At 35.3% G+C, this 24,421-nt stretch overlaps 2 protein-coding genes across 3 annotated transcripts in view; one reads left to right on the top strand and one right to left on the bottom strand.

Annotated features, from left to right (window-relative positions):
• LOC106711116 (transcription factor SOX-6) overlaps positions 1–15,487 on the top strand; it is a 217,483-nt gene extending 201,996 nt beyond the window's left edge. For both annotated transcript variants that reach the window (XM_045683505.1, XM_014503346.2), the window contains 4 exons: positions 5,137–5,319; positions 6,932–7,160; positions 13,336–13,630; positions 13,761–15,487. In XM_045683505.1, coding sequence (XP_045539461.1) covers positions 5,137–5,319; positions 6,932–7,160; positions 13,336–13,630; positions 13,761–14,010 — 957 coding nt within the window. In that variant the 3' untranslated portion in view covers positions 14,011–15,487. The remainder of the gene's footprint in view (positions 1–5,136; positions 5,320–6,931; positions 7,161–13,335; positions 13,631–13,760) is intronic.
• A 3,073-nt stretch (positions 15,488–18,560) lies between these two features.
• LOC106711084 (Hermansky-Pudlak syndrome 5 protein homolog) lies at positions 18,561–23,644 on the bottom strand. The gene is made up of 5 exons (XM_014503311.2): positions 23,489–23,644; positions 22,690–22,800; positions 22,368–22,604; positions 19,717–21,942; positions 18,561–19,091 (listed from the first exon to the last, which is right to left on the bottom strand). Exons 1-5 carry the CDS (start codon positions 23,579–23,581, stop codon positions 18,753–18,755), a joined length of 3,006 nt encoding a protein of 1,001 aa, XP_014358797.2. The 5' UTR covers positions 23,582–23,644; the 3' UTR covers positions 18,561–18,752.
• Positions 23,645–24,421: the final 777 nt, after the last annotated feature.

Consider the following 24,421-nt stretch of genomic DNA (forward strand, 5'->3'; position numbering starts at 1 on the left):
TAGCGATTCACAAAGGTGACAATAATAGATTTAGCACTCCCAGAGAAAGACGGAACACGGGCAATGTAGTTTATTTGAGATTTATTAAACGAAAAACCGATCTTCTGCTGTATTAATTCAATCAAAGAAAAGAGGTTCTCATCTTTCTTTAAGGGCACTCCTTTGATTTCGATATTGTTGAGTCGCGACCACTGCTCCTTGTTGGTTAGTTCGGTTTTTAGGTTAGAAATTTCTAACTGGGCTGATTCAAGGGCGACTCGTAATGGCACAAGTTCCGCAACACTCCGCTCGACTACTGTAATCCTGGATTCACATGATGTTATTTTTTCATGATTGAATTCCAATGACAATTTTAAGTCGGCAATATCTTTTTTTATGGTCTTCACGTCATCCGCGAGGGAATGAATGAATTTAAATTGCGCCTTCAAATCGCGGATCTCGCTGAGGACCACTTCGATGGACGCAACTCCGATGTTGGTATTTGGCGGCGATGCAGCCAAGGCGGGCGCCGACGAAGTTGAGGCAGGGCTGCGGCACTGAGGACATCTCCAGGCGGCCCTGCGATCGGCGCCCAGCTTCCTGTAGCCCGCCTCAGTGATGCTCGCGCAGCCGAAGCACAGTTCTTTATTGCACCATCCACATTTGACACAGTCACTCACCACCGACTTGCATAGCGAACAGTGCATTATTGGAATAATTTCTTTAATACGTTTGACTTAGGGTAGTTACGCACGAGCGTATCGTTAGGCGTTTCGCGACTGACTATTGACAGGTTAATTGAGTATGATCATAATATTTTGTGCAATTTCAAAACTGTTGAAGTTGTCAGTTTGAAAACCTTTGTTCAAGCGGAAAATAAATACTGGAAATTTTTCTTTTTAACATATTTTTATATTTTATATTACTAATTAAAATGATATTCTTGGAATTGCAATCGATATTACGAAATTTGATGTAATTAAAAAAAAATTACGTTTTTTCGAATGCGCTAAAATCTGTGTAAACAAAATGAAATGTAATGAAACAAAAATATCATAATTATTCATTTATTTATTTATTAATAACTAGCTTTTACCCGCGACTCCGTCCGCGCGGAATAAAAAATAGAAAACGGGGTAAAAATTATCCTATTTCCGTTTCCTGGCTCTATACTACCTGCCCACCAATTTTCAGTCAAATCGATTCAGCCGTTCTTGAGTTATAAATAGTGTAACTAACACGACTTTCTTTTATATATATAGATACACATTGTTAACCTTGGGATTAGAATAAAGTCCCACAAAACTTATTTCTGTCGATAATACTCAACATTGTCTTTCTAATACAATAAATGCGAGAGATTAGATGGACTGATGGATGTTTGTTATCACCTATCTCCAGAACTAAACGGATATGGATAAAATTGTATCCATAGAATCAATTGGACCAATGGGAATTTAAGCAGAATGTAGGTCGATTGGTCTAACGGGTAACACCCTAGAATACATAAGTTACTATTTTTTTTTATTTCCGTGCGAACGGAATCGCGGGTTACAGCTAGTTCTAAATAAAACTAACAAGACTTGTAGACGTCAGAAAATAAATTGTATATAAATCAAAACAATATAGATGCCGCATCATAATTGCAAGAACGTTTTTCCATCAAAGGTTTTTACATTCAGCTATAGAATGCCAATCAAAAATCGTTTACATGTTCTTACATTAGATGCAAATGCTTATGAGAAATTGAAATTAAAATAAGAACGAGTGAAGGTACAAAGAGGTTCGGTCGTCAACACCGATGCAATCTGCCGATCGATTGGCCGGAGCAGATAAAAACGAGTCTCCGTATTGCAACTCAGCGATGTTATAATTAATTCACAGCATTATTGTGCAAGGCGGTCGCGATATTAAAGTACATTTTACTTGCTCGGCCTGCGCAAATCGCTGAAGCAATTCTCTACTACGGGTGGTCTTTGAGCGGTTCTTTTGTCGATATTCATTTTTAACGGATACAAGACTTAAGTTATTTACTTTGTAACAGTTTTTGAATTCATTAGCTTGCATACCTGGCTTCTTAGAGTTTTGAAACGAAACATTGTAAACTTGCTATATGACAAATAACTTCAAATGTTGCATCAAACGATATATAATATTCTATTTTATCTTTTACTAATTTTATTATTGCTGGTATTGAAACAAATTGGAAGTAATAAAAATTATTTTTATCTTCCACTACGCGTCTGACATCCATCGTACCATCGCGCATTAGCAATTCATTTTGATTTATCAACACATCACTTAATACCCTTTGAGGAGGCCTGTCGCTGCCCTTAAATCGATTCAAGCCCTTTTTGTGTCGCATTATACCGATTATCAACACATTTAGATCTGCCACATTCGCTGGCCATCGAGAGGGCAACGCTATAGTTGCTACGTACGTAAATAAACGGAATTCATCTTTGACGGACTCATTTATGATTCATTGCTCCTACATTACATTACAAAGCTTTTAAACACGTGACATCTGTCATACAATGCTTTTAGAGAGCTCTAATTTATATGAGTATTCCCTCCTAGTATTAGAACACTTAGCAATATTCTGTGCTAGATAGATATTATTCTATAGGTAAAATCCAGCAGTCTGCTTTTTAGGTTATATAGAAATATAATATTAGTTTATAAAATGTAAGCTAATAAACATGTAAACTACCTATCTACTATAAACTTAAAGGCAAAATAGAGAGTGTGTTAAAAAAATAACACGGAACTCAGAAACATGGATGAACTGATAATGCCAACAATGACAAGATTGTCATGTAAATCTGAGAATTTGGTATTCCAAATATCAACTAATTCTCCACGTTACAGACATTCTAAATGAATGACCAGAATAATATATCTAGGAATGAGAACGTGTCGGCCGGTGACAGTAAATATTATGATTTCACCCAAGATCTTGCATCTCTTACGTCAATGTGACGTCTGTTTCATTATAAAGCTTTCGGTGTATTTTCACCTAATCTTTGCAGACTGCACATCGACCTTAAGACATGCCAAGAAGGGTTAAAATCGTATGAAATAGACTCAAAAACCGGGATTACACTATTTTGATATCGGTGCCGACTTTATAAATTATGTCATGGTATGTCCGGTCCTCATCTCTGATCTCTTTGTTAGCTCAAACTACATTATATTCTTCGAGTCTAAGGTTTTTGATGTATGCTCTAACCTAATCCCCGCTTTCATCTCGAAACTAAAGCGTTTTGTTACCGCGTCGACAATGGCTCGTGGAAAATTTTTAGATGTTCCATGAGAATTAATCATTGATTATGAAATATGGATCCGGCGCGATGCGGATGCCGCTTCAAAATCGTCCGGTTCTCTTGATAGTCAAGGACGTAATGACGGATGTTTAAAGTTTCACCGGGTTATTTATACCTACCCATCTGCATCTTTATCGATTGGACATCGACGCATACGTTACAACACGTAACATTAAATCACGCCCAGCCGTTTCTATTGGTGAAAATATCATTCGCCGTTGTTTAATAGTATCGTTCAATATTTTTCGACGTCTTACGTTCTTAGCATCGTCTTATTTATGACAGGAGAACTCACCTGCGACCGGGACGCGATAAATTCAACACCGGCCGGTCACCTCTATCAAAAACCGCATTTTTATGTCATCGCGTACATTCATAACGCTATCAAAGCGCGCTGGAAACGCCAGAACGACGGTCGACTGTGAAATATAAACAGCGACGGCTAGGCCATCTCCGCGCCGCTATTAAATAAAAGTCTTTTTACATTAGATAAATCGCGCGCGTTATTCGGGACCATCTGTCCCTTGCCGATTACAGCCATACATTATGCCCGGTTTGTTGTTTTTAATAAAAAGTTTAATCCGTTCGGTTATGACGGCAATTTGTCTGTCGGATGGAAAAACTTGGTCGATTACCGGTGGCGGTGGCAGCGCGTATGTTTAAGGGGCACCTATTAGGATTCGACGTCTTTTTATTCGCGCATTTTTGTCATGTTTATTTATGCTTTCGCTTTTGTCTTCCATTAGCGCTTCGTTTTTATCTGCGCCTTCGATAATCCACTTAAGACTTTTTTCGGCTTAAGAGGGGCATTTGCGCGGCAATTGCTTTTTTCTTTTAATATCTGAGGTATTTTGTCATAATTTACGCTAACGTTCTTTCGTCCGGAAACTGGTCTCATCGAGTTGTATCGATTTCATCACATTATAACGCGGGACTCTGTACAACCATTAACGATTCAATACTGTCTTAATGAAGAGCTGATAAAATGTAAATTGTTGCATTCGTCACGACTGCCGAGCAATTAATCGGTGCTTCTTTTTCTTTTTGTGAGCGCCGGTTTATAGGCGTTAAGATTTAGTGACCGTCCTCCCGCTTGATTTGTGCACATATTTTACCACGCTCTTTGTCACGGCCGGCCGTTTGATACTGCAATATATCGTCAATAACAAATTTTGCGTGGAGAGATTTCTCTGCAAGACTGATTGTTGGATGTATCGCAATGTCAAACCGGTTGTTTTTTGCTAACAGTATATTATTTTTTATATTTTCCTCCTTGCTTTATATTACTTCTATCGGCATTGCGTGTTAATATTTTTATTAATATGCAAACTTATTATACATGTAACGTTTTCACTTGATAAATTAGTTTATTTCTTCATTATATATTGTTGTTTCGCTACGTCTAATAACAAATTAACACAGAATTTGATCAAGTTGGTAACGTCACGTTCCTTAAACACAAAAACAAAAGAGTGCTAAATGAAATAGAATAGACTAAATTAGCGCGTGCTGTGCTTTGTATTTCGAATCCAGCGCTACCTATCGTCAGATGTGGTCAAGTGCTAGTTTTTCATCTTTAATATATGAAGCTTGATTGACCGACATGGAGATTCGAAAACAGAAACTTATTGTGCGACCTCTCATAAAATGATAAAAGTGTTTAGAGATGATTTACTCGTAGTTAGTTTTTACAAAATGCAGACCTTGACAGAACACCGTTCTTAATATTATTAACGGAGTAACGGCGCGTAAAACTTGTTACCTAGTGGCTCTTGTTGTCGTGTCTATTATAATTGGATATCTTAGTATTAATATAAAATATTTGTTGTAGAACATGGGCAACGTGTCAGCGGAAATGGAGCTGCAGAGATTGCAGCAAGAACATCTACGCCGGCAGGAGATGGTCAGGCGTAACCAACACGGCAACCAGCACTCCTTGTACGCAGGTCACCCACTGGGCCTGCTGCCGCTGTTGGAACAGATGAGACCACAGCCGCCGCAAGCGCCTCCTAATGTAAGTAGGGTAGTACTATGAGGGTAGACGAAAACTCTTGAGGTTTTTTTAATGATAGTTATTATAAATATCTTATCGCTAGATATTGGTAATTATCTATGGTATTAACGTGAAAGATTTATTTTAGAACAAAATTCATTGTTAAATCTGAGTGGAACGGTAACTTCAGTGTTACTGTTACCGCTCCAAAAAAAGTCGTTTAACAACAACAAATAAATAATCCACATTAATTACTTTCGTTCGAGTAAAAACGAGTTTTTGAAAGTTGAAGCGCCGAATGAACGAGATACATACAAATATAAATGCATATATCGTAGTAATTGTGCAATTTTGTGACCAAAATAATCAGTGAAGGTGTACTTTTGGATACGAATATCGTAATCATGAATGAACGAGATTGGCCAAGACAAATTCGGGTACAGAAAAAGATAATTATATGACATTTTGATAAAAAAAATGAATGTAGAACTCGATTACTTACCAATTCGAGGTTTGTTTGTAACAAAAACTTTTTGAGAGACGAATAAGATTAGAGCAATCTGTAATCAAATGCAATTTTTCTTTAACTTCTGACATTATATAAGTTAAACACACGGTTGACTGAAAATAGTATAAGTTATATAATTGGTATTTATACATTTATTTTTATTACTTATGACCTTTAAAAGTTCCTTAAAAATATACACAAAATTTCAAGCGTTAACCTTACATAATGTAAGCCTATTTTGATGCTAAAAAATGAAAGTTATCACCAAATTTATCGACAACACTCTTACTCACAAAAACAATCGACAAAAACAATGGTCGCGGATTATTCTTCATACATATATTGCTTTCAAGATCTTGTATTTGAAGATGACTTCGTTTGTTTTACAATTCTGTTACTATTTCAGTAATTTACACTTTGTTACCTCACTAATATTGAGTTAATGATTGATGAAAACTTCTGTAAAAATGGTGTTTTTCGGTTTATTGATCACATGAGAACAATCACCGTGTTTACAATATCCGACTTATCAACCGGACTAATCAAAGCGTAGGTATAGAAAATATGTGAAAAATCAAATGAAAAGTGTTTGATCTCATTTAAATTATATTTGATGTTATTAGAGGAAGTTGGTCTTAACTTTAATCCATATTAAATGTCTATCGTTTCCGGAACATTATCCCAGATGTGTTAAAATACTCTCTTTTATTTCGCACAACTTAACCATTAATATTAAAACAGATTAAAAAAATATGTAAATAATATTTCTCTACAATTTTACTGACAGACAGATATGTGAGCTTCCTTTACAACGAAGTGCGAACAAGCTCCTGTGACGTCTATTGCAATACGTATCAAAACATCAAAGACAAATTCTCTTTCAAAAAATACGGAACTGATCACACGCCTACATTATTTTATTTTTATAATAATCTGTTTATTTTCTATATATTTAAAACATTCAACATAATGTACAGTATGTACGTTCAGTCTACAGTATGTACTACAGTATGTACTGTACTGTACTGTACAGTATATGTCACTTGACTAGTAATTTAGTGGACAAGAGGTTTAGTCGGGTTTTATGTTTGTAAGGTAATAAAAATCAAATGTATTTAATTCCAGGTCGTCCAAGCATCTCCGTGGCCGGCAACCGCACAGCTGGCGCAGTTGACTGCGACAGCGCGCTCCCCTCCTCCCGACCCGGACGCCCCCCTTAACCTGAGCAAGCAGCGCTCGCCGTCGCCTGCACAATCCTCCATCATGCTGCCCCGATTCGTGCCCTACCCGCCAATGGATGAAAGTCCACAATATAATATGCAAAAGGATGACGATTTCAATGCGTCGTGTAACAGTAAGTAATTAAATCTTACAATTTTACATTTACATTTACCACCACATTTTACAAGCTAAACAAGGAGGAAAAAGACCTAAGGTAGTTCAAAGTCTAGGGCTAGGTCGAGACGGTGCGAGATCGAGAATAATTGAGACTTTTTGTTGGAGACCAAGGTCCACTTCGGATGGCTGTGCACTCCAGTTAGTTAGTTTTCATTGCAGGAGAAGCCACATTATGTTACCCGTGTGTTTTCTCTGTCAAAACAGCTTAACAAAAACATAAAAAGTGTATCGTTTACAGAGCTTAAATAATTCATATGAATCATGCATTGTGTTGATCAATTATAAATAGAGTAATTAATGTGTGACAGATTTTGTCTGAAAACAACGCTATTCATACAATATAATGAAGCCAACAGGCGTCATATGCGCGTAGATGATCTAAAAATATTAGTACGGCTGTCCAATCAATTTGTTTTCATCACCATTTTTATTAATATGAAAATAGGGATTTAAAATACTGTACAAATTAGTTCCTGACAAATTGATCAATTAATTATTATCCTCATACCGTTATTGTTCTCGGCTTTCATGTGTTTAGTTCTAAATACTTTTCTTGACTCATTTTTTATGCTAGAAGAGTCTTGCATTTAATACATCGTTGAAAAGCTTGCTCATTATGTCATTGAAAAGTTTATGGTTAAGAAATACACGTGAAATAAGCTTTCTTGGCTTGACTTAGTGGCGTAAGTCGCATAACACAATCGTAAGTTTCCACTTGCGAAACACTCCAACATGTCAACATTCTTTTTTTTTCAAATAGAATATGACAATGTTTTTGTACTAATTTCTCAACAGTGGTTATTCACGTAAATAAACACTACTTTGTATTTTTATGTCAATTCAAAGATTTTTTTATATTCCACATAATTTACATTCCTCAAGTTTCACTAAAAGGAGTGAATTGATATTAATAACGTAGAATACATGACGCGTTACGTAATTCACAAGCTAAAATAAACAAGGAATCGCTAATAAATAGATAGTAACGTCTGTGAAATGCGAAAATGAAGTAATGTTCCGTGTCGCCGAGAAACATTTTCCCCGTTCCAATTTAATTGCTAAATATAATTAATACATCGTGAATTCTGTAAAGCAGGCTTATATTCTGATTAATATCAAGCGATGCTCCACTAACGTACGTCACTAATTGGGAGACTTCGACAATTATACTAAAATTTCCCGCTTTTGATTATCTTTTTTTTGAAATTAATGTCGTTAGATGTAATGTTTTTTTTTTATTTAACCGGAAGACGAGTGACAAATACGGTACGATATCTTTTTTATTACTTAAATAATATTGACGAGACGTTAGTGTTAAGATTTTGACTGTTCATTGACTAAACATTTAATAGTCACAGGCGCTTTAATTGCATTCAAAATTACATATAACGTCAGAACACTTTAAAAATACCGTAGGTCCACTACGGTATCTTCAGTAGCTATTTCTAATCTTGTGAATGGATAGCCTAAATATTCCGTTCTTAAAAGGTCGGTGCTACTCCGATTGTTATCTCTACCTACCACAATTCATGAGCCTGCGAATAAACGTCGTAAGCGCATAATGCGTTTATATGATTACCGTGGCATTTAGAGTATGTCACAATATGTCAAAATATTGTGAGATGGACTACGGCCCACATATGTGGGAACATTAATTGCAACTGATAATAATCTAAGTGTCGTTCCGTGAAACTGATTTATTTTTATTGCGTCACCAAAATGCTTACAATCTTGTTCTTGTTTTGTAATGCGGTTACAGCTAGATCTTTTACTACGAAATATTACACAACAACAAATTAGAGTATTGCTTTTTATCCTTTTAATGTGGTTAAAAATGTGATCATATACCATGTCTTACCAAAGAATATAAAACAATATAACTTACGGCCGCAACAAAGAGATGTAGGCAGAGACCACGGACTTCCATTCGGCGCCGATCTGACACACCTAAGGAGGTGTGACCAAGCGAAGGCGCTTCTTTTACATTCAAACATATCATCATCATCATCATTATCAGCCTGGATTTGTCCACTGCTGGACGTAGGCCTCCCCCATCGATTGCCACAATGCCCGGTCCTGTGCCGCCCGCATCCAGTGCACTCCCGCAACCTTGACCAGGTCATCGGTCCACCTTGCAGGAGGCCTACCCACGCTGCGTCGACCTGTCCGTGGCCGCCACTCTAGGACTTTTCTGCCCCATCGGCCGTCCGTTGTGCGGGCAATGTGGCCAGCCCATCGCCACTTAAGGTTTGCAATTCTTCGGGCAATGTCGGTTACTTTGGTTCTGCTGCGGATCGCATCATTTCTGACGCGATCTCGCAGAGAGACTCCGAGCATTGCCCTCTCCATTGCCCTTTGAGCGACTTTGAGCCGCCTAATGATGCCCGCAGTGAGGGGCCACGTCTCAATTCCGTAAGTCATCGCTGGCAACACACACTGGTCAAAGACTTTCGTCTTGAGACACTGCGGTAGATCTTGGGACGAGAGGATATCTCGCAACTTCCCGAACGCTGCCCATCCGAGTCGGATTCGGCGATTGACCTCCTTCTCGAAGTTGGACCTACCTAGCTGGACAGTCTGCCCCAGGTAGACATATTCGTCGACAACTTCGAGAGTATGGCCTCCGATGGTTATCGGAGTGGGTGGAACATGGATATTCGACATAACCTTCGTCTTATCCATGTTCATTTTTAGACCCACTCGTTCGGAGGCTCTATTGAGGTCATCGAGCATTGTACCGAGTCCCTCCATGGTCTCAGCCATGACTACAATGTCATCGGCAAAGCGTAAGTGCGTTATGTACTCGCCGTTAATGTTGATGCCAAGTCCTTTCCAATCGAGGACTTTGAAAACGTCTTCTAACGCGGCGGTGAAGAGTTTCGGAGAAATTACATCACCCTGTCTTACACCGCGCTGCAGTTTAATCGGTTTCGTATCCTGACTCTGTACTCGGACTGACATCGTGGCGTTTTCGTACAAGCACCTTAGCGCTTCGATGTACCGGTAGTCGATTTGGCACCTCTGGAGAGACTGCAGTACCGCCCAGGTCTCGACCGAATCGAAGGCTTTCTCGTAGTCCACAAACGCTAAGCATAGTGGCAGGTTATACTCCTCGGTCTTCTGTATTACCTGCCGCAGCGTATGAATGTGGTCTACGGTGCTAAAGCCTTTACGGAAACCGGCTTGTTCGGGAGGCTGGAAGTCGTCGAATCTGCGAGCGAGACGGTTCGTGATGACCCTCGAGAACAACTTGTAGACATGGCTCAGAAGTGAGATGGGCCTATAGTTCTTCAGGAGGGCTTTATCACCCTTCTTGAAGAACAGTACCACCACACTTCTGCTCCATGCCTTTGGCGTACGTCCCTCGAGAATGACGGAATTAAAGAGCCTCTGTAGAACTCTGAGTGCTGGCTCTCCGGCTGCCCTCAAAAGCTCTGTTGTAATTCCGTCATCCCCGGGCGCCTTATTGTTCTTAAGGTGTTGGAGGGCCACACTAATCTCGTCGAGACTGACGTCCGGGATGTCTTCGGTATAGTGTCGGGTTAATCTGGCTCTGGGGTCTTCAGTCAGATCGGTGACGGGTTTCTGCGTTGCGTAGAGTCGTCCATAGAACTTCTCGACCTCACTCAAGATGTCAGGTCTAGAGGACACAACCCTGCCCTCCTCAGTTTTCAGCTTAGACAGTTGGCTTTGTCCAATAGACAGATCTCGGGAGAACACTTTGGAGCCTTTATTCTGCTCAATAGCCTTTTTAACACGATTTGTGTTAAATTGGCGTATGTCGCGCTTAATACTCGTCGAGATCTGTCTATTGAGCAACCGATACCGTTTCGCATCATCTGGAGAGTGCAGAGTCATGTCTCGCCTTTCCCTCATGAGCTCAAGAGTGTGGTTCGAGAGTTTCCTGGACGAGCTTCTACGGTGGGTCTTAAAGAACTTAGTACCCACCGCCTTCAAACATATACAAAATAATATTTTTGACTTATTAGCTTGGCTTGCTGATAATTCATGTATTTAAATTGATATAAAAAAATAAAAAACAAAAAAACTTTCGTATTAAAATAGCAAACATTTTGGTTAAAGAAATATGCGTTGCAAGAATTTCTTAAGATAATGATGAGTCGCTCCAGCGCCTATTTTCTAATGGTGAAAAGTTACTGTTTGAAAAATTGCTATTAAATAAACGCAGGAGGCGTAACTCGCCATCAAGAGCACACCCTACGCCTATCTCATTTATACAAAATACCAATTTCCGAAACAAATTTCTCATCACAATTCTTATTTTTGTTCATTAATATGACATGGTAAATATTTTACCGTTTTTTAAAATCTTAAAGCGGAAATCTTCGTTATATTTTTTTTTGTTATCATTTACACATTGTCAAAAAATATATGAGCCCTCTCTGTATACTGAATGTTGTAAGAGAAATGATTTAAAATGCCTTCTGCGCGACAGAAATATTAATTTTAAAACGCGTTGATTTATCGAACCAAAGCCGACCGCAGGAAGTCGATGTCTTTTACAATAATTAAGAAAATTTCTCAATTTCTCAATAATTAAGAATTTATCTGCATTATGATAGGAACGTTGACGCCACGAGGAAAAAACCACTTTATTATTAATATAAAAATCGTCAAATTTAATATAACCGAACAGCAAAACAAATAAATGGCGGCTACTTTAAATAGTTGGCGCGAACCCAAACCGAAATGGTTACAAAATAGTTGATGTCGTTACGCTTCCTTTAAAACAAGAGAATCGCATGAAACGTAAAATAGATGGCGCTCGCGACGCATGTTTCCGCTCTCTTCGCTCATCCTTCTGCGGTACAGGCAGGAACATAAATTAATATCTCATGTCAACGGAAATAATATAATGTCAGACATAACTGTAAGCACTATTTGCGACATTCAGACCCTATCAATATTACATTTAGAGACATATTATAGAGTGATTCTTAAGAGGTGAAATTGTATCTTTTATGTCTATTTTGGCTGCTTAGTTTTGTTTTAGATTTATTCTCTCTTTTTTGTTTTTAATTATCTATAAGACCTGTCTAGCGTTATGATTATTCTACGCGACTGTCCAAGGTTCATTCAGAAACGTCATATCGCGCGCCAATCAACGTAGGACGTTATAAATTATCCAAGAGCGTGTCAAATTAATACAAGGAATGCGTCAGCTTCGAGAGCAGGATGTTTCCGTGCGGCCGAGCTTATTAATTGTGTGGCCACTCGCTTGCGAATCCGTCAAGCGAAATGTTAGAGGATCTGTCCACTGACCCACATACTGCGAATGCGGGGGTGCGTTCGACAGCGCACTAAAATTACGTAATTGCGTAAACGGTATTTGCAACTTGTGTTAGTAATGTATTCTAATAATCATCACCTCATTCAAATAATTCATTTATTTTTGAATATTGCCAATTTCAGTGTAGATAAATCGTACAAAATCTAATGTATAGGTAAATGAAGTTCCTAATGTCCACGTAGTCGTAGTTTGGCAGTTATGTTTTGTCTTTCCACTCAGACACATAAAAGCAACCGTATTTTGTATCTTAGAATGTAGATGTGTACCTTTATCATCAACATGCATCTAATTTGTTTTATACATAAATAAAACCACTTAAGTTTGAAATCGTTAAACAATTAATACGTATTCAGTTTGAAAGTTACAAACAAGATGAAATTCTAATCTTTGTTTAACGATTATTTTACGGCGAGCACTCAATGTCGACTATTATTTATCGTTCGGCTCAAGAGAGCTTCCGAACCAATCCAGCCTCGAATGAAGCTATATATTAAATTGTTATACATCTACAGAATTTCTTATCTTCATTATAAATCTGAGATGGTATAATATTAATTCTTAATTGGGAACAAATTTTAATGGTGACATTGTACTCTCGTTTAGGTAAAAAAAACAAAACGCGTAATTTTTTTAACGAAACCATTTAAAACGTAATTTTGTCTCTTTTTATCTTTATCACATTTAAATACACTAAGCGACTGATTAAGTAACCTTACATTTTAGGTTACATTTAACTTTGTCAATTAACGATTACATATTTTTTACCTGATGTACTTTCGACAACTATTGTCATTAATAATGTACCTTTGTATCTTTGCAGCTTCATCGTGGGGACAGTCACCACCAGAGGAGACGGAGAAAGCAAAGCTGATCCGACAACCGAAGCGGGACGAGTCCGGAAAGCCGCACATCAAGAGACCTATGAACGCCTTCATGGTGTGGGCCAAAGACGAGCGCCGCAAAATACTAAAGGCCTGTCCCGACATGCACAACTCCAACATATCCAAGATACTGGGAGCCAGATGGAAGGCTATGTCTAACGCTGAGAAGCAGCCATATTATGAAGAACAATCTAGATTGTCTAAATTACACATGGAAAAGCATCCTGACTACAGGTAATTTGAAACTTGTCTTTGTCGAAAACAATGTAAAAATTAGTGTTTTTAATAATTTTAATTAATGCTAGCGATATTCAAAGTGATTTAAATAATATATTGTAATATTAAATCACTTCTTTTCTCCTAGGTACCGGCCAAGACCGAAGAGAACTTGTATAGTCGATGGCAAGAAAATGAGAATATCGGAATACAAGAACCTGATGCGCACGCGCCGGCAGGAGATGCGGCAGCTGTGGTGCCGGGACGGCGGCAGCGAGCTGGGCTTCCTGCCCACTCTCCCCTCTCCGGGACCATCCAACACCTCCCCACCCCCCAACGGGGGAAACTACATGAATCCCGCGTTTTCACCCCCGCTATCGCCGAGAGAGGAAGATTGAGGTACGGCGCGCGGCTGGCCTTACCCGCACGCCGCGCCCCTCCCTCTGCCTCCCTCGCACCACCCCTGGTAACGTGAGAACCGAGACAAGATTTAGACTTGAATCTCATTGATCATTTCGTTCTAGTTCTCCCTTCACTCTTTGAGTATAATTATATTGAACGATCGTTGTAATCGTGCTAGAATTATCTATGTAAGAACCAACCTTTAGGTATCCTTTACCAGTATAGGTTGTCTTTTAATGCCAGTGTTGCAATCGGATCTCTCTTTTATACAAATATCTAATTATTATGAGATTATTCCATTAGTGGTTTAAGAAAATCCTAGGGGCACTTTAACCTTGTAATCGTATTAAAATATTTTTATCGGCGCTCCATTTGTCTCTATTCTTTGAATCTGGTGCACTCAAATAAAGCGAAATGTGCCAATTACGTAGGATAATAAACCAACAATTAGAAAATTAGAAAAACATTGTAAATAAAAATAAATTAAGTCAGTCGTTTTATCGAAATATGTAAATTAAGTCTGTATCGCGATAAACGGCTTTGTCTTTGTAAATAAGCACGATTCTTGTAGATAGTTTTAGGTATTTCAATATTTTACATTCAAATTACATTTTACATAATAAATTATATATAAGAGGTAGTATCTCTACATAACGTACTATCGTGTGGCCATGTATAAATTTTAATTAAACCCTAATCTACCTAATATATAATATTTAGAATCTCTAGTAATAATACTTAAATATATCAAACCAAAAATTTGAAGCGGAATGCTTGAAAATTTATGTGTTTAGAACACAAACTGATTTAATATATCCAGTGACGAGCGTTATAAATATATATTCATACTTCAACTAAATGCCGCATTCGGTCATATGTGGAAAATCTTAATTTGATAATATTCGAATGTATACTTAATTAAAAATATATAATAAAAATTAGCACGAAATTATATAATCTGTAATCATGAATAGAAGTGCAGTGTTGCCAACTGATAGTCAATTCGACAATTGTCAATTTGGTTAAAAAAATCAAATACGTTATTATTGATTTTTACAAAACCCTCCGAAAATGTGGGTTATCATCACAATCAAAATCAAATATTCGCTTTATTGAATCGTGCAATTTAAATTAGTAGAAATAGTCGCTAAGCTGTAGTAGAAAGCATAATAAAGTAGGTACATAATAGTAGATTGGTAGAAAACAAATTTGTACAGATAATGTAGAATGGGATACGTTTGATTGGTGATGTTGATTGCCATTTAGTTTTGTTATTTATTTTTGTAATTATATTTCTCTTTTTTTTTTTTTGTTTTCTTTATGTGATGGTGAACACGCCAGTTCGTTTATGAGAATTGTTTTTACTGTATGTTATAAAACCGATTTTAGTGCCTGATACTTTGTATATGGCAACATATTTAGAAACAAACGTATAGGCGGACCAAGTTATCTTTGACAGGAATGGCGGCGCCACTGTCGATAAAACGGTTGACATGAGAGCAATCGAAGTGACATTTCCACTAAGGCGTTACACGCGCGATTCTAGACGCAAGATAAAGTAATTTAATCCAACTTAGATAATTTGGTCTGTCTATAACGGCCTAGTTTTGTTGAGTTTTGACTCTATGGTGTGGTCACCTTGTTATTGTATGCCAGTAATATATCAGATGTGAGGAATAATGTTAGAATTGTAAGCGTAAATAAATTATTGTGTACGTGAAATTTAATCTCTTATTACGTAGTGTTTAGTATCACATAGTTAATGTGTAAGGTTTTAAAACAGTGGCGTTAAATTATTTATTTTTTATGTTGAATCCAATTGTAAATATGCGACATTTCGATGTAAACGTTTAATATTTGTGGTTATTTAAATGATCGATACTTAATCCGTATGCGAATCGCAAAGATCTCGTTCGAAAACAAACTTATTATTTATTTAGCCGTCATCGTAACGGGACATTTTTTAATCTGTAAAAACTACCTTACACCTTGCCATATCTTTTTTAAATGCGATGCCTATCAAAATACACTGTACTATTTCTTTTTTTTGCATGTACTTAAAATTATATCTTGTTAGTTTATTTGGTTTTAACTACATTTTTAAATGATTGAGATTATTTTGTTGATTTTTTTCCATATAGCTCTGCGAGCCTGTAAGTAGATAAATATTAGGTTTTATTACCTAGCAGGTATAAACCAGGTCACATTATTCAAAAATTGTGCCAAAACCCAAAAGTTTAATAAAAAGTAAATATTTAAAACGCATGTTTTTCATTTTTATACCACAACTAGCTTTTACCCGCGACTCCGTCCGCAAGCAATAAAAAAAAATGCACACAAGATAAAAAAGTTCCTGTGTCCATCTCCTAGTTCTAAACTACCTCCCCATCAATTTTCAGCTAAATCAGTTCGACCTATCTTGAGTTATAAATAGTGTAACTAACACGACTTTCTTTTATATATATAGATAACCAATTAAATCCCGACGTGAGGAAGTGTAATTTTTGTAATCATGCGATTGGTTGCTGCGACTACCGAATGCCAGGAAACAGTCGCGCGGTCAGTCGAGCTAGTAGAAAATAGACTTAAGACAGGGTTAACACGTGATATTTTAAAAGTATCATATTTTTATTATAATAATATGATTAGTAATACATTGGTTATTACAAACAATAATAATTACGATTCATTACAGAGTGATATGACTACATTTGTTCATTAAATTTATAACAACAGTCAAACCTGGATAAGCGAGAATTAGATAAGTCCTCTATAAGGGAGAATTGTTGTCCGTTCCTGAAGGACTATCTCCAATAGCTAGAAACTCGGGTAAAATAATAACCTCTATGATCGAAAAAGATCGCCGTCTCTAGGACTCTCGTTTATCCTGGTTCGACTATATAACTAATTTGTACAAATTACTAAAACGAAAAACAATTTTTCTAAGTACACATAAAACAAAATACATATTAAGCACATAAAGCTGATAAGATTAACGAGAGAGGCAGGATTGTTAACCTATAGATAGTAACAACTAAATATAAAATAAAAATGAAGGCACATTGAAATCATTACATGAAAATTAGTAATTACTAAATTAAAACTCACTACCACTATAAACAACTAGTAATAGATAATTTAAAAGAAATAAACCCGACTGACTGGAACTCTATGCCACTAAATGTGTCATAATATTTATGAAAATGTGTTTTATGAATTAATTGACATCTCTAAACTTCTTGAATTCATTTAGGCTACAGTACATCATGTTATCAACATTTATTTATACTAATACTAGCTGTCGCCCGCGACAATGTCCGCGCGGAATTAAAAAAAAAACACGTAAATAGCCTATGTCTTCCAGACTATGTTCTACATCTGTACCAAATTTCATCAAGATCTGTTGCGCCGTTCCAGAGTTACCTTCAAATATCCATCCATCCAAACATTCGCATTTATAATATTGGTAAGATAGCAAGATTTGTGATGAAAAGTTTGTTTGCATTGAATAGGCTGTAAAACTACTTTCACTGTTGAAGCTACAACTATCCCCAGTTGATAAAGACTACATTCTTTAGGATAGGCTAGATTTTTTTTTTATTCCGAGCGGTCGAAGTCGGGTTCAACTACACCTTACTAATATTAAAATGGATGGATGGATGGATGGTATCTCCGGAACGGCTGCATGAATCTGTAGATCTGTGGTGCTGTAGATCATAGTCTGGGAGAACACATAGGCTACTAGGCAACTAATTAAGTTTTTTTTAATTTCACGCGGACTGAGTCGCAGATGACTTCTAGCACTATACATATGTGAAAATACCCTACCGTCAGTCGGGCATAAAAAATATTCAATGCAGACAAATATGCCTTCATTAAAGAATCAACAAATATTCGAGTTATATTTCCAATAAACATTTTAAATACATCGCCTTAATTGATACACTGGTTATTTACTATACATACATACATACAATTTCTAACATGTTATGTTTATAGGTCAAACAGCAATTTAAAAAACCTTGCCATATTGCAGAAAAATATGAAACTAATTCTATTACGCACATTAGAAAGTGATTAAATAAAGCGATTGTAGCGCCCTCGGGCCAGATTTTTTATATTCTTGGTAAGGCTATATCAAAAGCATATCAATTTCTATCGTATGAAATATTGTCAGTGTGAAGATTTTAGATTTTATATTGTACAATTATTATCATTTACAAATACTGTATACTTAGTTTAAAAAATAATTTAAAACATATTGTCTATGAGTACAAATCTAACATGATAAAATTACAAACAACAATTCTATTAGTTTAAAAAACATCAAACATCAAAAAAAAATCTTAACCAGTCAATAAATTAATTATAAAAAAAACAGACTTATGTGTCGGGCATAAATGAAACTAAATTAGGGTCGTAGACCAGGCCAGAGAGCAGAGCATCAGCTCAAGCTTAATTTTATTTGCCATAAAATAATTTTATGGCAAATTAAGCTTTATTTGATTGAAACAAATGCCTACACTACAGCCTATTCAATGCAAACAAGTTTACTCTTCATAAGAAAAGATTTGCAAAGTAAAATTAAACATTGCGATCGTATAAAGCTCAGTTTTATTTCCGCCCTGGCTCATTAGCACACTAGCGCCCCTGAGTCAATATCAAAAAAGTGTCTCAAGATTTTATGTCCTGTGTTATTTCCTATATCTATGTAAGGTTGTAAGCCAAGATTTAATTTTTAATGAGAACAAGATGGGCACAATTTAATTTTATTTAAATCTAGACAAGCCCCGTGGAAATTATGACCGCATTTAAACGTCCATAGACCGCCATCTTTGATTAAAACCTCATTTTGTAAAGGTAAGCCGCAGAGAGAACAATCACTTACCCCTTTAAATAATTCAATCATGTTTATTAAAATTTCTTGTAGAGTTATTGTGTTTTCGTCCTTTTTAATAGATAATAATCTGTCTCTTAGAGGTTTCAGCCCCCAATGATCTGACATGGCTGCGACTGTCAGCGGTAACGCTGTATTCTTAATTTCACCAGTTTTAGTACATTTAAGCAATCGACAGATCTGAAAAATTAAATCATAAAATAAATAAGTTATATATTATTTTTTTTTATTACACAATTTACAAAAAAAAAAAAAACTGAATTAGTGAATTGTAAAATGCATCCTCAGATGAGGATAAACCAGGTATAATTTTATGATATAGTCAAACAAGGATATCTGTCCCGGTGAGAGTGGCAATGCTTTCGAGGTTAGTCCTGGCAGAAAATATATAAAACCTACTTAGACACAGAATTTGACGATAGACGATAAAAAAAGTCCAGACAGTACAATAAAGATATTGTAACACTTTTTTTGATAATGTAAGGGTGAGTTAATATGAGTTGTTATAATTTAGTTTAACTTAAGTTGGATCAGATATCCTTGTTGATCTAAATCAGGGATTACCAAAGGGATCGATATAGAACTTAATGCATTGCTAATTCTCACACTGTCTTCTTCTATTGACCTAAGTCATAATGAATAATTGATCTGAAAAGTAGGTATGGCCATGTGGGGGTCTGTGGTAACAATTCATTTTAGAAAAGTCCAAAATACTTCTGGAATCCCTGGTCTATATTTTTTCAAATCACATAAAACAAAAATCACGCTAAAATATACGTTAATTAAAATTTAAAATAATATTTACCTCCAATCTAGATTCTTCAAATTCATATGAATTGTATATTGTATCAACAAGTTGTGAAACTATTGTCACATCGTACTTCTCGTATAAACAAGCCAGCAAACAAGAATGATAAAACTTTATGGTCAGAGCGCCCAAGTCTATTAAATGCCCATGTTTTTTCATCAATTCAATTGCATTTTTTCCTCTGACTGATTTGATTATCAAAGAACCTAAATCATCCCAACTTAGCATGTCTTTAACTGATATATGGTCAAATTTTTTATTACAATTCAAACATATATTTGCATGTAACACCGCATACAACTGTATGGCACGATCCCATGTATCTAATGTAAACTGTGGCAAGAAAGAATGCAAGAGAGACTCATCTAACATTTGCAGTAATATCCTTAAAACATTCAATAAATCTTCATTTCTTCGTAGATATAAAATCTTTCTCCACAAATATGGCATCTTTTTACAAATATCATAACACTGTTCTTTAGTTTGGACCGACCATTGCCTCTCTATAAACTCGTCTATCAAATCAGAAAATATCGGCGTCTCATTAGTTCTAGCAAATGGTAAAGGAAAGCCGCATTCACAACCAACATTCGACAATTTCCGTGATTTTATATTTATCAATATGCAGGAATCTACAAAGTATTTGTATAATACTTCATCATTTATAATAGCATCTAATAAATCGCATTTGTTCGTTGAAATACATAAATATGTTAGAAAAATATTATTAGGAACAAATTTTGATTCATCTAAAGCCCCTACAGAAATACAGTAACGCTCCAAAGAAAGCATTAGTTCATAGATTTTACTAATATCACAGGCATTATTTTCAATCATAGAGATTAAATTCGTTTTCTCCATCTCTTTATTAACTAAACTTAATCTATGGTATTGATACAACGACTTGCATACTCTGTCATTGTCTAAACTATTATTATCTGTTTCTATGGCTTTTTGACTAGAATCTTTAAAAACAATATCTTGATCTAACGGTAATGGATATTCAGTAACTAATTCTTCATCAGGAATCTTTCTTGGTATTATTTCTTGAAAATTTTTTGTGGTCTCTTGAATACTTTGCCTTTCGGAATTAAATTGTTTCACCTTTTCTTCTATATCATCCCATTTATCTTTTAATATCTTTTTGCTAACTGTGAATTTATCGGATACAGCATTACTAAGGCCTTTTAAAGCTAGCAAAGGATCCGGTTGTATTGAATATGAGTCCTCGTTAGTTTCACATTTTTCGTCTAAAGTTGTCTGAGCATGATATGTGTTATCAACAACATAAATTCCTGATTTCATTTGAGTTGCTTCACTTAATTTTAAAGCATCAAGTTTTTCTAGTATATCTTTTATTCTATCCAATAATCCATTACTATCTAATTTTTCTCTCAATCCAACCAAAATATGTAACTTAGGCGATGGATTACTTGTAAGCAAATAATCATGATATAAGGCACATAAATCAGCACAAAGCGTGTATTTTTCATCTAAATAACATTGTACCAAAAATTTATGTAATTTCATAAATCTAGTGCAAATCAGAGAACCATTGCTAAGCCAAATGTATAATAAATCATGATATATTTTGCAATCTACAATATCATTATATTTGTCAAACCATAAAGTATCATCTACATTGTGTACATTTAAAAAATATAAAGCGTGTCTATTGAAAGAGAATATCGCCCCATTTATAGAGTACAGTTTGGAAAAAATTACCGATTGTCCGTTACTATTTTCATCAACAGATTCAACTGGGACATTTTCATTATCAAAAGAATCTGTTATGACTTTCATAGGTTGTTTAGCTAGTACTTGTTTAAACTGATGTGTTCTCCTCACCATACCATCAACTGTGGCTTCCCATAATCTAGATGATGGTCTAGCACAATATATGAGGGTATTCGAAAATTGTTCACCAACAGTAAAACCTAGTTCCCCATCAACAATATTATATTTCTTTACCTCAGTATAATCCTGTTGACTACTCTCTAATTCCCCGTTTACATTAGCCTTATCTTTTGTCACAAAACAAGCACCAAATTCACCATCTCTTAATTTTTGTCCAATCTGTCTGTACTGTTCTTGAATAATATTACAAATATAGCAGCGAGTTATTGTTGATACAAGTAACATACAATCTTTGGCGTCTAATTGACAAATTCTCGAATCGAGACTCAAAATTATTTGGGATGAACTTTGAAATATTGTTTTAGTCTGTAATTGAGAGATAAAAATTTGATTAAAAACTTAAAAGCAATGAATTTCTAAATTACAGCACTTTATCTATACTAATAAAATAAAGACTTGTATGTCTGTGTGTAACAAATAAACTAAAAAAACCACTGGACCATTTTAAAAAATTCTTTTCCGGTCAAACAGTTACATTTTAATACAGTACAGGTTTATTTATTATTAGTAAACATTTTTTTTAAATCGCGCGCAAACGAAGTCGCGGGTATAAGCTAGTACTATATAAAATAAGCAAGACTTTCACCTAATGTTTTGTTATTACAACTGCAACAAGTGTACTTGTTAGCATTTTTGTTTAATAAATCTTGTTATTTCAAATAGGTTGTTATTCTATATCAAGGTTTTTATGCAGTGAAACATGTTTTGTAAATGAGACATAAAATACTCACAATAAAACTTTGTAACTGCAAAACAGATACTCGTCCAACATCATCACCAGTAAAAAGCATGTTCCCGCTCCAAACCATAGCAGTGATTTCATTTCCATGGTGATCCTTGGAGGCTGTGGATGAGTGGCCTCCACTAAGAGTTTGGTCACATGCAGTGACGGTAACCATGCCTTTTCCATTTGCAAAACCAATATGTTTTTCATCGGATGAAATTGTCAAACGAGTTATTGGACCATCCTAAAATTTCAAATTAAATACAATGGAATAGTAGTACAAGATCTTTGATTTCAAAAAGTGAATATTGTGATAATATATTACAAACCTTGTTTGGTATAAGCTGAACAAACTCACAGGGACTTCTATTGTACACATATATACCTCCACTGGTTGCACCAAACGCTATCAATGATTTTGATACATCAAAACATGTAAACTGAAAAAAATCAAACAAACATCTTTAATTTGTTAATAAACAAACTATTACATATGATGTGAATTAAGTTAAATTTAATTCTAACTTTACAAACAATGATTTAATGAAGTAATATATTAATGAAAGATTACTTTAAGAAACATCACATTTTCTTAATTTTTCACTAGTACTGCTTACATGATTTTGGATAGATACTAGAGAACTCAAGTTTTTTTTTTCATCTCGTAGGTTACAAATGTAAAAGAAAATAGAAATATTAAAATATACACAAAAGTAAAAAAAACAGAATGAGATGTGTTTAAAGTACAATATAAGTATTAACATAAACATCTACCTTTGTCGTTTATTTAGGCAACAAAAGTATGGTTAAATTAAAAAGTAGTAGTATGCCTGGTTACTAAACTAGATTTGAGACCCATATTATAGGAGCCAGAACTCTTCCCGTCTTAGTGGTACAGTATAAGTGACTAAATAGATAGATACATTATAAAAAGTAGTTAAATGCCTAATTGCATGCTCGTCTTACTTAAGAATTAGAAAAATAAATGTATGAGAAAAATAAATTTTATGCTAAACTTTACTGTTATACATATTAGATAGATTTTAAATTAAATTAATAATACCCACTCTTGAGATGTCTTTATGTAATTTTTGATATATTGCCAATAATTTACTTATAATTACCTACCTTGATTCGATGCACATTTTTTAATGGGTAATTTATTACATCTGTAATATTAGGAAGTTCTTGAAGTACATACGGAGGCAATTTACAAGTCATGTTTTACTTGCATTTTCTTTTCAAAATTCACATTAACAATAAATTGAGCAAAATAAACATTCAATTATCTTGTCACTTTAATTTAATAACCTAAATTTAAATTCATGACAGATTAGAAGAATAGATTACAGAGAACATCAAAGAGCAACTTATACATAGACTGTATATTGAGAACAAGAACGACAGACAAAAAATCCTATAAAACGTTTCGTGTCTAGTCTTAAAAGTTAGCCACACTTTTATCGCGCGATGATTACACATTATGTCCATGGGTGTCCACCCTTTTCTTATTAGGAAAAGATGGGAAGAGGAAGTGGGTGGGAAGAGGGGACGCATTGGAAGAGCAAATATCCTCTATCTTTACGCACCTTCTCCGTTGATTAAAGGTAGGCAACGCATCTGCATTTGCTATTTTGGCAAATTCAGGTGGCCGTTTGCTCGTTTGCCACCTTTTGATATAAAAAAAAATTAAATTAAAATCGTTTAATTCAGACCATTATAAGTCCATATATTCTTAGTAGAGTAATACTTCTTCTTTTGACTTTTATAACAACTTTATCGCCCATAATATCAATCTATGACAGTCAAAGGATTTTTAATATCATAAAAAGCAATTTAACATTAATTAGGCCCTGCGCAACCTTACACTTTGTTTGTCCATGGGTGCGGAGTACGCTCAACTTAACTTATGTAACAAATACTTACATATTTATTATTGTGTAAACCATTAGTTTAATTATACAGTGTCTCACTGTACTTTACAAAATAACAGTTGAAATTCACAGATGCGAGTTCTGAACTCTGACTCTGAACTGAATGACAGTCGCTGAGCGGGAAGGT

The sequence above is a fragment of the Papilio machaon genome, chromosome 22 (genome assembly GCF_912999745.1).
Source record: "Papilio machaon chromosome 22, ilPapMach1.1, whole genome shotgun sequence".
Lineage (NCBI taxonomy): Eukaryota > Metazoa > Arthropoda > Insecta > Lepidoptera > Papilionidae > Papilio > Papilio machaon.